This window comes from Bos indicus, chromosome 10 (assembly GCF_029378745.1).
Source record: "Bos indicus isolate NIAB-ARS_2022 breed Sahiwal x Tharparkar chromosome 10, NIAB-ARS_B.indTharparkar_mat_pri_1.0, whole genome shotgun sequence".
Lineage (NCBI taxonomy): Eukaryota > Metazoa > Chordata > Mammalia > Artiodactyla > Bovidae > Bos > Bos indicus.
Genome location: NC_091769.1, coordinates 101639151 through 101653070, shown reverse-complemented (window position 1 = coordinate 101653070; position 13920 = coordinate 101639151). Strand labels below are relative to the sequence as shown.

General features: G+C 51.0%; 1 protein-coding gene across 3 annotated transcripts in view; it reads left to right on the top strand.

Moving 5' to 3' along the window:
* Nucleotides 1–13920, top strand: part of NRDE2 (NRDE-2, necessary for RNA interference, domain containing) — a 49252-nt gene that overhangs the window by 17666 nt on the left and 17666 nt on the right. For 2 of the 3 annotated variants that reach the window (XM_019969381.2, XM_070798017.1), the window contains 4 exons: nucleotides 102–335; nucleotides 3805–3954; nucleotides 10909–11359; nucleotides 12788–13193. In XM_019969381.2, the coding sequence (XP_019824940.2) occupies nucleotides 102–335; nucleotides 3805–3954; nucleotides 10909–11359; nucleotides 12788–13193 (1241 nt within the window). Of the gene's footprint in view, nucleotides 1–101; nucleotides 336–3804; nucleotides 3955–9984; nucleotides 10795–10908; nucleotides 11360–12787; nucleotides 13194–13920 lie in introns of those variants that run through there. The other variant, XM_070798018.1, reaches the window with a different exon arrangement.

Here is a 13920-nt window from a genome sequence, read left to right as displayed (position 1 = left end):
TTGAGAACTGCCTTCTGCATGTTGGTTTACTTCTTACTTATTTGCATATTATTTCCCTAATTCTCTTTTGAAATAATTCTAATGTTGACCTCCCCAAACAGGAGTCCTCTGAAATCAGAGCCTTCAGGTGAAAGTGACGCTAACAGAAAGCCCAAAGAAACGAGCAGAAAAAAGAAGAAAGAGAAAAAGAAGAAAAGGAAGCTTCAGCGCCACGAGAAAACCAAGAGAAAACACGGGCCGTCGGGTAGCAGTGGGTCTGAGTCAGACACTGATTCTGAAAAGGACAGCCCTTCCAGAAGCCTCAGAGACAGTAAAAGGGAATCAGAGAAACCGAAGTAGGTTTTCTGTTCTCAGATGTCTATGGTTTTTCAAATCTTGAATTTTTCTCCCTTCATTGTTGCCACAAGTGAGACATTTGAATGGTGGTTTAGCCGCTCAGTCAAAATGGAGTGAATACATTTGTCAGTAAAGCTGGGAAAAAAACCAGAAAGGGCTGTGTCATTAGGTCAGCGAAAGAAAAGGAAAAAAAAGAAAACTTTCATTAAAAATATAGGGCCATGATTTTATTTGAGAAATGTTATCTGGGCGCAGCAATGATTGCGTCAAAATCTGATTCAGACAAAAAGCCTACAGGATTTTTGAAAGATGACAGACAGGCCTCACAGTGGGCGTATGGGCCAGTTGGCTCCTTAGTTCTATGCTTTTATAAAGAGTAAGAAACTTGCCTTAGCTTTCTCTTTCTCGATACACCTTTCTTTCAGTCACTCACATCAAACCCCCCTCTGCAGGCACAGAGGACAGACTCGTGGCTGCCGCGCAGGCGGTGACGGCGGGGTGGACGCGGAGGGAGGGTCAGCAGGTGGGCGCTGCCGTGTGGGGGACGGGCAGCAAGGCCCTGCTGCACCGCACAGGGAGCTGTCCAGGATCCCGAGACAGACGTCATGGAAAGGAGTGTAAAAGCAAAACCCTGTGTGTATACCAGACACACTCTCTCTCTCCGGCTAAGGTTGGCAGAGCTCTGGAAATAATCACTGCTTTTATCCTTCTCTCACGTTTGTTTAGAACCACTGTGTTGAAGGTGTGGAGTGGCTCCCGACCGCAGCGCTTCCTCCCCGGGGGGCCTTGTTCCTCCCTGCCGTCTCCCTGCCGTCTCCCCTGAGCACGGTGCGCGAGGCGAGCTGCAGACAGACTCCGTCACGGCTTTCCTCTCTGCTTAGGCTAGCGTCCCCCTGCACGAGGGCACTTTGCCCACACATGAGACAGGCGGCCTGTGGTGAAGCCACTTGAATTATTCCTCGTCTACCTTGCTTTTTCTTTTCTTTGTTCGTGTGCTCTAGATGAAAGAAAATGTTAAGTCCTACCCAAGGCATACTTAAAAATATTTAGTGCTGTTAAGGTTTTTGCAGCTCTTCAGGGATTATCTGTTCTTACTGTGTACTTAGACGTCCCCGTGATGTCAGTGAGAGCTCTGGTTGGAGCGAGTCTGGAATCTGGTCTGTGGTTTCCATCAGAGACACAAACACCGTGCCTTCCAGGGTCCTCTGTCGTCAGGTCAGCGTTGAAGAACGCTTCAGGCCTCGGGGCTCAGAGGGGCCATGTTTATTTAGCTCGCTCTGTCTCAGGTGCTGCACCTGTAACCCTAGAGAGGAAGAGATAAAGGAGTCCAGCAACAAGGTTCCAAATCGGGCTGGATTTCTGGGGGCAGGAGGGCGTCCCTGGGGGCTCAGTGGTCAAGAATCTGCCTGCAGTGCAGGAGAGTCAGGTCTGATCCCTGGTCAGGAAGATCCCCTGGAGAAGGGCATGGCAACCCACTCCAGTGTTCTTGCCTGGAGAATCCCATGGACAGAGGAGCCTGGTATGGGGTCGCAGAGTCGGACACGACTGAGCGACTAAAGAGCAGCAGCAGCACGCCTGGCCTCCATCAAGTCCCCCGCAGCGGGCGCAGGGCCTGGTGCGCAGAAGGCACGCGGGTACATGTTTGCTAGTGTGAGTGTGTGAGTGCGTGTATCCCTGGTGCTCTCGCTTTTTAGTGCGTCTTCAAAGCAAAATACAGCAGGTGCTGTGTGTTCCAAAGACTCATCTTTAACTATTTGTCTTTTTTTTTCTTTATATGACTGAGGAAGATGAGTTTTAAAGGATTTCCTGAAACGGTACAGAAGCAACCATAAGAAATTTGAAAGATAGTTATTTTCGGCCTGTGCCTAACCACATCAGAAGTGATCTTTACAGCCTCTTGGCAGCTATATGATCCAGACAGCGCTTTTAAGTCTGTTGGTATTTTGTATAACGTCCCCATGAAGGTCAGAGCGGGCTGTCCTTGTCTTTTTCGTTCTTACTACTCACTCGTGCAGTCTCTTCCTGGGAAGGCGACCAGGAAGAGGTCTTGTTTCCATTTAGATGGGGGCTAAGATGTTAGTGAGTCGTGAGTATCTCCCCGTGATGTGAGGAAAGCGGCCTGGGGGCTGGTGGGGGGTGTGTGGACTGTGTGGGCCTCTGATTCCAGGGTCATCAGGGGCAGCCTCCCCACAGCCTCTGTGACCTCTTTTCCCAGGGTGAGGTCCTCTTCACCTCCAGGTGGTGGCACTTCCTTCCGTGTGCACAGCCCAGACCGCATCCTGCTTCCTGACTACGGGACCCAGGAGGGGAGGTGTGAAGGGCTCGCTGCTCCCCAGGCGTGGTCTGCAGCCAGCCCTTCCCACCCCCAGCTGGCTTTCCATCTCTTTCCGGAATGCATCCATCTCTTTCTGTCCCTAAGCTGCTGCTTTCGGTTTCTGTCATCAGAAAACCCCCCACAGTTGTTCTGGAGGGGTGTGAGTTAAAACTCAGCGTGTATCTTAACCCGAGACGCATCATCCTGCAAGTATTTATTGAGCAGCTACTTTGCATCCCTGGAATACATGCCCTTGCGTCCCCAGCCAGAAGGTTTAGAAGCCTGGCCAGTCCTGGTTTCTATCCCCGCAGAGCCAACGAGCAGAGCTGGCCCAGCACTGAGTGGCTGCTGTGACTCCTTTGGCAGCCTCTTGTGTCCGCAGCGTCGTGAAGGACTTTCTTTAGGGGAAGAAAGATGTTAGATGCCAGAAAAACCTTTTCCCTCCTCTTAGTTGACTCCTAGGGAACTGGTTCTTTTGTGTCTGCCACATCACGAATTGGTTCAAAGCGATAAATAAGGGTCTTGCCTTACAGTGGCCTCTCTGCCCTTTAGGTCAAGGTCCATGCATACAGGCAGAGCAGCCTGCACAGAGCCCAGGCTGGGAAAGGAGACTGAGAGCACGTCCGAGCGGCACCGGAGACCGAAGCATTCAGAACTGTGGCTTTGTTTTGTTGTTAAGTTTTGAGTTGAAATTAATTATCTGGCACTTTCAAATAAATTAGGCAAAGTAAGGGCAGCCTTATTTTCCCTCCTTCCTTTATTTCTTCCTTTCTTTCTTTCTCTTGCTTCCTTCCTTTCAAGAAAAAACCTTGTGTGTAAATATGTTTGAAAGTCAAGTTATAATCATTTAAATGATTATTCTTGTTATTTTTTAAAGACATCTGTATCTCTCACGTTTATTTTAGGGATAAGTTGACTTCTCTTCTTGGTAAAGTGTCACTTAAGACAGTCTTCGCTTTGTATTTTAACACGTTCTCCAGAGCAGGAGCCTGGCCCCGTCTTTATGGCGGGTGCACATTGTCTGCACGGAGCTGTGCGCGAGGCCGTATGGGTCTGACGTGTCTCACTTTGATATTTCTGAGCCGTGACGTATGTAACTGGGGTATTTCTAAGCGCCTCTCCCGTTTTCTTCCTCGCCCTCCTCTGTCCCACAGTCAAGGAGACGATGCCGCCGCGGATGCTGGACGTCACTGTGTCTGGCTTGAGGACATCCAGGCTCTGTCGGGGGAAACCTTCCGAATGGATAAGAAACCGGATCCTGCCAACTGGGAGTACAAGTCTCTCTACCGAGGAGACATTGCCAGGTGTGTGTTGCGCTGTGTTTCTCTGGTCGTCACTGGTGGGGCGGGGACCTGTCTGCCCTGAGCTCTCTCAGCACTGGCTCTGGCTCTGTGTCCCCCCAGCCTCCCCACCGTTGACTCCGCTGTGCCTCATCCCTTGTTCAGTTGTGTGGGCACGCACGGTAGACGGTGAGTGGTCTCACGCTGCACACTCGAGTTTAAAGCTGGAGATCAGGATGCAGGTTGGGTTGGTCTTACTCAGCCACGGGCCTTGGCGTGGCGTGTGGCACAGTAGGTGCTCATTGAATGTCTGTAGACTGAATGTGTCTAAAAACTCCTTGACCTGAGTGTGACTGTCCATGTACCATTTGGCTTAATCTATATGCCTTTCTTAAAAGTTACAGAAGCCTTTTATTTATCCAAACCGCACCCCCCACGCATGCCATTTAAAAAAATGACATTAAATGATAATGACTTTTTCAAAATGTTTCCAGCATGTGTCACCAGATAGTCATAAAAACAGGTGACGGTATTTGCTTCAGTAATGAGTTTAAGTTTTTTCTCTATCGTATATTAACGCATATATGTGGAATGAAGAAAAAAATGGCATAGATGATCTTATTTGCAAAGCAGAAACAGAGACACAGACACAGAGAGCAGACACACAGACACCACGGGGAGGGGTGGGGGGGAACCGGGAGACTGGACTGACGCGCATGCCCTGTCGATCCTGAGTCTGAGCAGACAGCTGTGGCGAGCCTGCTGTCCAGCACAGAGAGCCCTGCTCAGCGCGCTCTGCTGACCTAAAGGGAGGGGATCCGCAAAGGGCGGGGCACGCGTGCAGGCAGGGCCGGCTCGCTCTGTGCGACAGAAACCAGCACAGCAGGGTACAGCAGCTGTACTCCAGTGGAAAGGAGCTCTTTCAAAAAAGAGGAGCTTTTCTCCTCTAATCTGGCAATCAAAAATAGTTGAATCCCCAATAAGCTCTTCAGACACTTAGTACTCTGTAGGACGTAGTGAACAGTAATACACAGTCTCTTGCTCCCAAACAGCTAGTTGGTAATGAAAACGGAAGGTAGAGGATCGTGGAATATACAGCCAAGAGGAGGCCTTGAAGTTGCTGATCATTCTTCATGGGCTGATTACCTTTCAAACTAAATTTTCGCTCCCGCCCCTTTGCCGCCCCTCCACCTTTTAATCAGGGTGTCACTCAGCGTGACAGTGTTGCTCCCCACATACGCAGCTCCAGCTGTAATTCCCTTCATGAGGAGCTGACGTCAGTTATTTTTGGCTTGTGTTTGTATCTGCATACTGTCTCCTGAAACCTCATGGCAAGGGGTTAATGACGCTCTTAGTGCATCTGTGTATTTTGGAGTGGTATTAACGCTCCCTGAAGTCCTCTGGTCTTTTGTGCCTCAGTGTGGGGAGACCCGGCAAATGCTGGCAGGAACGGAGCGGGCAGCACCAGCTTGCGCTTCTCTCCCCTTGGAGTTGGCCTGCCAACTTGCAGCTGCTCCAGGAGGAGGGCACGCTGATCTTACCCAGCCAGGGAGAGGACTCTCAGGGATGGAGGACCGTCGGAAGGTCACACACCAGGAAGTGAGAGAGTTGGGATTTACACCTGTACTTCTCTGGCGCTCTTCCGCCATCCCCAAAGAAGACACGGGTTCTGTGGTAGGACATTTTCTAGGTTGGGAAACAGAAGATGCTGGTTCTCCTTCTGACTTTGCCATTGACTAGTACCATAATCCCAAGCAAGTCACTTAACCCAGGGGGCCCCAACCCGCGGGTCGGTGACTGGCACCCTGTTGGGAACCCCACCACACAGCCAGAGGTGGGGGGCGAGTGAGCAGGCTTCATCTGCTGCTCCTCAGTGCTGACCCATCCCTCCCGTCGATGGGAAAAAAGTCTTCCAAGAGACAGGTCCTTGGTGCCAAAAACGGGACCGCTGGCTTAACCTTTCTGAGCCCCTGTGTCTTCATTTGTAAACTGGAAATTGTAACTCCTACATGCCTCACACAAATATCAGAAATATTTGATATGGAATTAGAAATTGGTGTGCAAAGATAAAGGCTTACTATCACAGTACTAGATTAAAAAAAGGAAGCAATATTCACAGAGTGGCTCTTGAACCTCTGCTAGTGAATGGCCCAGAGCTGAGGAAGAGAGTGACTGGAGACGACTTCATCCATCTAAGCTTGCAAAGAGACTACTCCAAAGGGTGCAGGGCACTGGCGAGATTTCCTAGTAATTTGCTAAAGCTCAAGTCAGGTAAAGTCTTGCTCAGATTAATAGCTGTACAACTGTTAGTGTCAGGATCTGGGAAGGTGGTGGTCCCGCGGCACGCTGAGCTGGTCAGCACGGTGGGAATACGGCGTCAGGTCCTGAGTTTTCACACCTGTTAGGAGAGATCCTGACAAACCACGAGCACTGGCAGGACAGGAGCAGACGCGTGGCTACACCGTCCCGCGAGGCCTGGGTGAGGGCTGTGGGCACCAGCCTGTGTCGGGCACGGCACCGTCCTGTAGGCTTGCTGCACTCGGGAAGGTGGGTTGGCAGTGTCCTGTGTAACTTGGCAGGCGGCACCAGGACCGGTGAGTGGAAGTTTGGCTCGGCATGAAAGCGGGTCTGAGAGCGTGAGCGTCCCAGCAATGGCGTGCAGTGGATTGGAGCGTTGCGGTAAACAGGGCTCAGGTTCTAAAGTTAGTGTGGAGCAGGTCCAGGCTACCTTCGGAAAGTTCCCTAGGACTAATACATTGTCTGTCAGGGAAGTTCAGCTTTCTTTTTTTTTTTTTTTTGGCCATTTTTGGAAGAGTTTATTGTTTCTTTGGCTATCCACCAGCTGAAATAGTTGGCTCTTGTTTAGGAGCCAAGTTGTATGAAATGATAATGGTATTTTAAACTCATCTAGTCCTTACTGTATGGCTTAGCCTTTACACATATAAACTTTTTTGATCATCCTGGCAATTCTGCAACATAAGTTACTGTTACAGTTCCTGTTTTGCAGACGAGGAAACTGAGGCACAGTTTGTTTGTTTTTTAAAACTTGATTACGGTCACCCAGCTTAGTAAATGAAGAAGCTGGAATTTGGACCAAGGCAGTCAGGACTCTGGGAAGGCCTGTGTGAACTGAATTCTCCAAAGGAAAGGCAGGTTTATGTTGCCCAGCCCAGCCAGCCCTGCTGAGTGGGTTCAGGGCAGATTGGGTGCTTGATTTAAACATATTCTCTTCCCAAGCTTGCCCTCTTGTGTTCTCGTTTCTTTTCTCTCTCTTTTTTCCCTCTGGTGACTAAATGCCTAATGTGTGTGCTTAGTTGCTGGTCGTGTCTGACTCTCTTGCAGCCCTATGGACTGTGACTTACAGGCTCCTCTGACCATGGAATTTTCCAGGCAAGAGTACTGCAGTGGGTTGCCATGCCCTCCTCCAGGGAACTTTCCCGACCTAGGGATCGAACCCACGTCTCTTGCCTCTCCTGCATTGGCATGTGGATTCTTTACCACTAGCGCCATCTGGGAAGCCCCTAAGTGCCTATGTCTGATTTTATAATAGATACGTTTGATATCATTCACTGAACCTCCAAACAAAATTGGTGTCCCTACCTCTGGAATTATTCAAGTGAAGACTAGCTGATTATTTGATAAGGATTTTATAGGAAAAGTGCTTTTATTTGGGGGAACTATCGCATTAAATTACATCCGAGGTCCAGTCCAGTAATTAAGATTTTGTGATAAGTGATAAATTGGGTAGAACCTAAATGTCCAACAATAGGGAAATGGTTAAATAAATTATGGGGCACTTCCAGGGGGCCAGTGTGAAGTCAATAAAAATAGTTGTTTCTAAAACTAATGGCATGAAGAAATGCTTAAAAGTAGGGAGAAACGCGTGAAGCTCTGTATCAGCTATTTAAAATCAGGATATGTAAATGAATGTACATAATACATATGCACATTATCTGAGTGTTGATACTTAATAGTTGTATTCTCTTTTCTCCTGTATCATCTTCATCTGCTGCTGCTGCTGCTGCTAAGTCACGTCAGTTGTATCCGACTCTGTGCAACCCCATAGACGGCAGCCCACCAGGCTCCCCCATCCCTGGGATTCTCCAGGCAAGAACACTGGAGTGGGTTGCCATTTCCTTCTCCAATGCATGAACGTGAAAAGTGAAAGTGAAGTCGCTCAGTCGTGTCCGACTCCTAGCGACCCAATGGACTGCAGCCTACCAGGCTCCTCCGCCCATGGGATTTTCCAGGCAAGAGTACTGGAGTGGGATGCCATTGCATTCTCCCATCTTCTTCATCTAGTTTGCTATAAAAGGAAGCTATAAGATCACCTTTACAAAACACAGTTTTAAAGCCAGAAAAGTCAGCAGACATTTTTTGAGATTGCTTGAATATCTAAAACATTGTTGACTTTTAGTGAAAATAGTTCTTCAGTTCAGTCGCTCAGTCGTGTCCGACTCTTTGCCACCCCATGAATCGCAGCAGGCCAGGCCTCCCTGTCCATCACCAACTCCTGGAGTTTACCCAAACTCATGTCCATCAAATCGGTGATGCCATCCAGCCATCTCATCCTCTGTCGTCCCCTTCTCCTCCTGCCCTCAATCCCTCCCAGCATCAGGGTCTTTTCCAATGAGTCAACTCTTCACATGAGGTGGCCAAAGTATCAGAGTTTCAGCTTCAACATCAGTCCTTCCAATGAACACCCAGGACTGATCTCCTTTAGGACGGACTGATTGGAACTTCTTGCATTCCAAGGGACTCTCAAGAGTCTTCTCCAACACCACAGTTCAAAAGCATCAATTCTTCAGCGCTCAGCTTTCTTCACAGTCCAACTCTCAATCCATATATGACCACTGGAAAAACCATAGCCTTGACTAGACGGAACTTTGTCGGCAAAGTCGTGTCCCTGCTTTTGAATATGCTACTAGGTTGGTCATAACTTTCCTTCCAAGGACCAAGTGACTTAATTTCATGGCTGCAATCACCATCTGCAGTGATTTTGGAGCCCAGAAAAATAAAGTCTGACACTGTGTCCACTGTTTCCCCATCTATTTCCCATGAAGTGGTGGGACTGGATGCCATGATGTTAGTTTTCTGAATGTTGAGCTTTAGGCCAGCCTTTTCACTCTCCTCTTTCACTTTCATCAAGAGGCTTTTGAGTTCCTCTTCACTTTCTGCCATAAGGGTGGTGGTGTCTGCTTATCTGAGGTTATTGATATTTCTCCTGGCAATCTTGATTCCAGCTTGTGCTTCCTCCAGCCCAGCGTTTCTCATGATGTACTCTGCATAGAAGTTAAATAAGCAGGGTGACAATATACAGCCTTGACGTATTCCTTTTCCTATTTGGAACCAGTCTGTTGTTCCATGTCATAGTAATCAGGGAGAACAAAACTCATTTTTAACTTAACGTTTGTTTCTTAGGGCAGCGGTCCCCAATCTTTTTGGCACCGGGGTCCAGTTTCCGCAGACGGAGGTGTGGCGAAGGGAGTAGTTTTGGGCTGACGCGTGCATGTTGGGGCCCACAGTCCCCTGGGGGTCTCATGTCCTGCCGCTGCTGGTCTGACCGCAGGCGGAGCTCAGCAGGGGTGCGAGCCGTGGGCAGCGGCTGCAAGCAGGGCGCACGGCACTCGTCCGCCCGCCGCGCAGCCTCCCGCAGCCTCCTCAGGCTCCTTTCCACTCTGTCCACACCGCTCCTCCCAGAGGAGATCACTGTCCTGAGTTTTTCCGTCAGCGAGCGTGTTTGTCTGTGAGGGTTTCATGTAAACGGACTCGGCTGGCGTGTGCGCGTCTGTGTCCGGCTCCTTTCTCCGGGCGGCGCGTTTCCGAGTTTCTCCGGGGCGCCTGTCGCGCTCGCGCCTCCCCGGCTGGGAGTGTCCCTCCGCGGCCGCTCCGCCGTGTGCCCATCCGTTCTTCCGGGGGTGGGCCCTGGCCCTTCTCCAGCGTTGGCTGTTTCGAGTACGCTTGTAACAAGCTTGCGAGAACGCTTGTGCACAGCCCTTTGTGTAGGGTTGCGGTTTCCCTTTTCTTGGGTAAATCCCTGGGAATAGAATTGCTGGGCCACAGGGCGAGGTCTGCGTTTGGGTTTCGTTTGTTTTTTACTGCCAGGCCCGTTCCCCCGGCGGCCCGTGAGCCCCGGCTCCCCTCCAGGTCGCTGGCCGCGGCTCGGTGTCGCCGCCCTTTCCCTCATCCTGGCTGTCCTGGTGGGTGTGCGCTCGGGGCACCGTGGTTCTCGCGGGCCTTTCGTTGGTGACTCACGACGCTGACCACTTCTTCATGTGTTTACGGCCGCGCGTGTCTTTTGTGCTGTTTCTGCTCACATCTTTTGCTGATGTTTGAATTGGGTTGTTTGTGTAGCACACACACGGAAAGGGCACAGTTTTCCTCAGCTTTCCTACAGATACTCAGCAGTCATGTGTTTGTAGCTCCGGGGACGCCTACACGACCCATAAAAGCATTTTAGAGCCCAGCCTCTTTTCCTGTAGGGTAGAAAATAGCCAAATGTAATTTTATTTGACACACTTTGTCTCGGGATTAAAAAAAGAACCTTAGACCTCTCTATTATCTTCTGAAGTAGACAGCACGGAGGAAAAGGGACTGGTGTAGGAGTCGGAGGGCCTGGCGTCACCTGAGGCCTCAGCGTCCTTATTGAAGAACACCGTCGAGGGGAGGCGATGGTTTCCCCTCGCCTGGCACCCGCGGTGCGGCCCGAGGTGGCGTGATGACGGTGCTGTGCAGGGCTTAGGGGCGGGTGGGTACTGAGGTCTGGAAGACAGGCGTGATCTGAAATTCGTGAGACGCAGACGAAACAGCAGGGTAGAGGAAAAGTCCTCGTACTTCTCTGAGTAGAAACAGTTTGGAGGGAAGGTGAGTTTGAGTACATGAACTTAACTGGCAGAGCCAGAGTGCCTGCTGGGCCTTCGGTCCGTGGAGCCAGCGCGCGCGTTCTCTCGGTAACCTGTTTTATTTTCCAAACATTAGATACAAGAGGAAAGGAGACTCCTGCCTCGGCCTCAACCCGAAGAAGCAATGTATATCTTGGGAGGGGACTTCCACAGAAAAGAAGCGTTCCCACAAGCACATCGAGCGCTACTTTACGAAGAAGAGTGTGGGGTTGATGAACGTGGACGGCCTCGCCGTCAGCAGTCAGCCCGAAGCTCCGGCGTTGGAGCCGCTCTCCTTTATCCCGGTGAAGGGCGTGGATGACGCGGCTCCCCCTGCTACCAGCTGGCTGAACCCTCTGGGGATTTACGACCAAGCCACTACGCAGTGGTTACAGGGACAGGGTCCTTCAGAGCAGGAGTCCAGGCCACCAGACTCACAGCCCGACAGAGAGAGCGCGCTCCTCAAGGCCAGGGTGGAGGAGTTTAACAGGAAGGTCCGCGAGAGCCCTCGGGACACGGAGCTGTGGATGGCCTTCGTTGCTTTCCAGGTGAGCGTCGAGGTCCCAGGTCTCCCACCTGGGAATGGCGGCCCTCGCGCTGGGCAGTGGTTTATCCTGCAGTGAGTCTTGAGCTCCTGTGAGGAACCCTGGTGCTGGGCCTCTAAAGATTAGAATAGAGCCCTTGCCCTGAGTTTGCTCAAAGCCCAGTGATGAAGACTGATGTGTGAGGGGTAACTGCAGTCTGGGGTAGGACATGCTATGACACAGAAGCGGGGGATGGAATGAGGGGGTGACTTGCCACTTGGGTGTAAGAAATGGCCTCCAAGAGATGGTGAGCCGTGAACAGAACCGGGGTGGGTGCACGCCACGCAGCGGGGAGGCGTTCCTGAAGTGCCGAGAGAACATGCGGGGTGCACGGGGCGGTCTGCAGGGACGGGGTTGGAGTTACTGGCTCCCTTTCTGAAATATGTGCGTCTGTCTTTGTCCCACTTATTTTTGGAACCACTTATGTAATTAGCACATTTGTCCCACATTCGGCTGTGTTATTGGTAAAATCGGCTTTTCAGAAAAGGTTTTCAAGACACTGCATGCTAGTTATTGATACAGAAATCTAAGTTTAAAATGACAGGGACTCTGCAGGTGGTCCAGTGGCTAAGTCTCCAAGCTCCACATGCAGAGGGCTCGGGTTCAATCCCTGGCCAGGGAACTAGATCCCGCAAGCTGCAGCTGAGACCTGGTGCAGCCAGGTAAATAAATACATAAGTAAATCAGTCCAGTTCAGTCGCTCGGTCATGTCTGACTCTTTGTGACCCCACGGACTGCAGCACGCCAGGCCTTCTTGTCCATCACCAACTCCCAGAATTTACCCAGAGTCATGTCCATCGAGTTGGTGATGTCATCCAGCTATCTCATCCTCTGGCATCCCCTTCTCCTCCGGCCTTCAATCTTTCCCAGCATCAGGGTCTTTTCCAAGGAGTCAGTTCTTTGCATCAGGTGGCCAAAGTATTGGAGTTTCAGCTTCAGCATCAGTCCTTCCAGTGAATATTCAGGACTGATTTCCTTTAGGAGGGACTGGTTGGATCTCCTTGCAGTCCAAGGGACTCTCGAGAGATAGTGGATAGGGCTTCCCAGGCGGTGCCTGCCAGTGCAGGAGACCTAAGAGATGGGGTTCGATCCCCAGGTCAGGAAGATCCCCTGGAGGAGGAAATGGCAACTCACTTCAGAATTCTTGCCTGGAGAGTCCCATGGACAGGGGCATCTGGTGGGCTACAGTCCATGGGGTCTCAGGGAGCTGGACACGTCTTACCGACTAAACTCCCAACCCCAAACATAAGACCAGAGCTACTGACCCGAGGAGCACTTCACTGTGTGGAATGAGCAGCCCTGTGGGCCTTGTAAGTCACTCCGCAAGCAGCGCCGACACCCCCGGTCCCCCGGTTCCACTTGCCCATACGAGTGGGTGTTTTTGTTGTTGAGGACGAGCTCATGAGAAGTCCGGGCCTCTATGCCGTGGAGGAAGGAGAGCCGGAGACGCGGAAGCGGTCCCTCCGGCTGGTCCTGGAGAAGAAGCTGGCCATCCTGGAGCGGGCCATCGAGAGCAACCCAAGCAGTGTGGACCTGAAGCTCGCCAAGCTGAAGCTCTGCGCCGAGTTCTGGGAGCCCGCCACTCTGCTCAAAGAGTGGCAGAAACTGATCTTCTTACATCCCAACAACACAGCCCTCTGGCAGAAATACCTGTTGTTTTGCCAGAGCCAGTTCAGCACTTTCTCCGTATCAAAAATTCAGAGTCTGTACGGGAAGTGCTTGAGCACCCTGTCCGCCGTGAGGGACGGCAGCATCGTCTCCCACCCCGAGCTGCCCGGCACCGAGGAGGCCATGTTTGGTAAGGAGACAGGGACCCAGTCCAGTGACGTGGGAGGGGCTGTTCTTTCTTTTGGCTTCATTGAAAATAGTTTATCTTTGACTTATTTTAGGAAAGTCTAAGTCGATAAAACTGATGCTTAAAAAAGGGTATTATGACTCCTTTTGACGATGGGTACCCCCCTCCCCCCCCCACCTTCTGGGCAGCGGGAGGCATTATTAAGCCAGTACAGTTCAGAAAATATTGCCAGACTAGAAGTTCCAGCTTTTCCAGTTGTTATTCAGGTAAACGCAGTCTTTTAACTGCTTTGGCTGTTGGTGGCCCCGTCTGTGGAGATGCCCACGTCTCGCCCGTTGTGGGGGCGTGGGCGGTCACGCGTGCAGGGTGCCCTGGCTGGCTGGAATTCACTAGTAGATACAGGTTCCTGGCGTCATTATACTGGTAACGTTTTCAGTAGGTCCCGAAGGACACTAGACTATATTACACATTTTGTCCAGTAGTGAGATCCAGAGATGGCCTGTTTTACTGGAGTGTATCACTCCTGACCTGAATGCTGGGTTTGCCCTTCACAGGCTCCTGTGTGACCTTGGGTAGGTTCCTTAACCTGTTTGACCGGTCGTTTCTCCCCCAGCAACAGCAGTCCAATACCTGCTTCCCAGGAGGGCTGTGCCTGTCAGCTGAGATGGTATATGGGGAGCCTAGCTCAGGGTTTTACTCAAATCCCTTTGATTTGATCAAAGGGATCAAA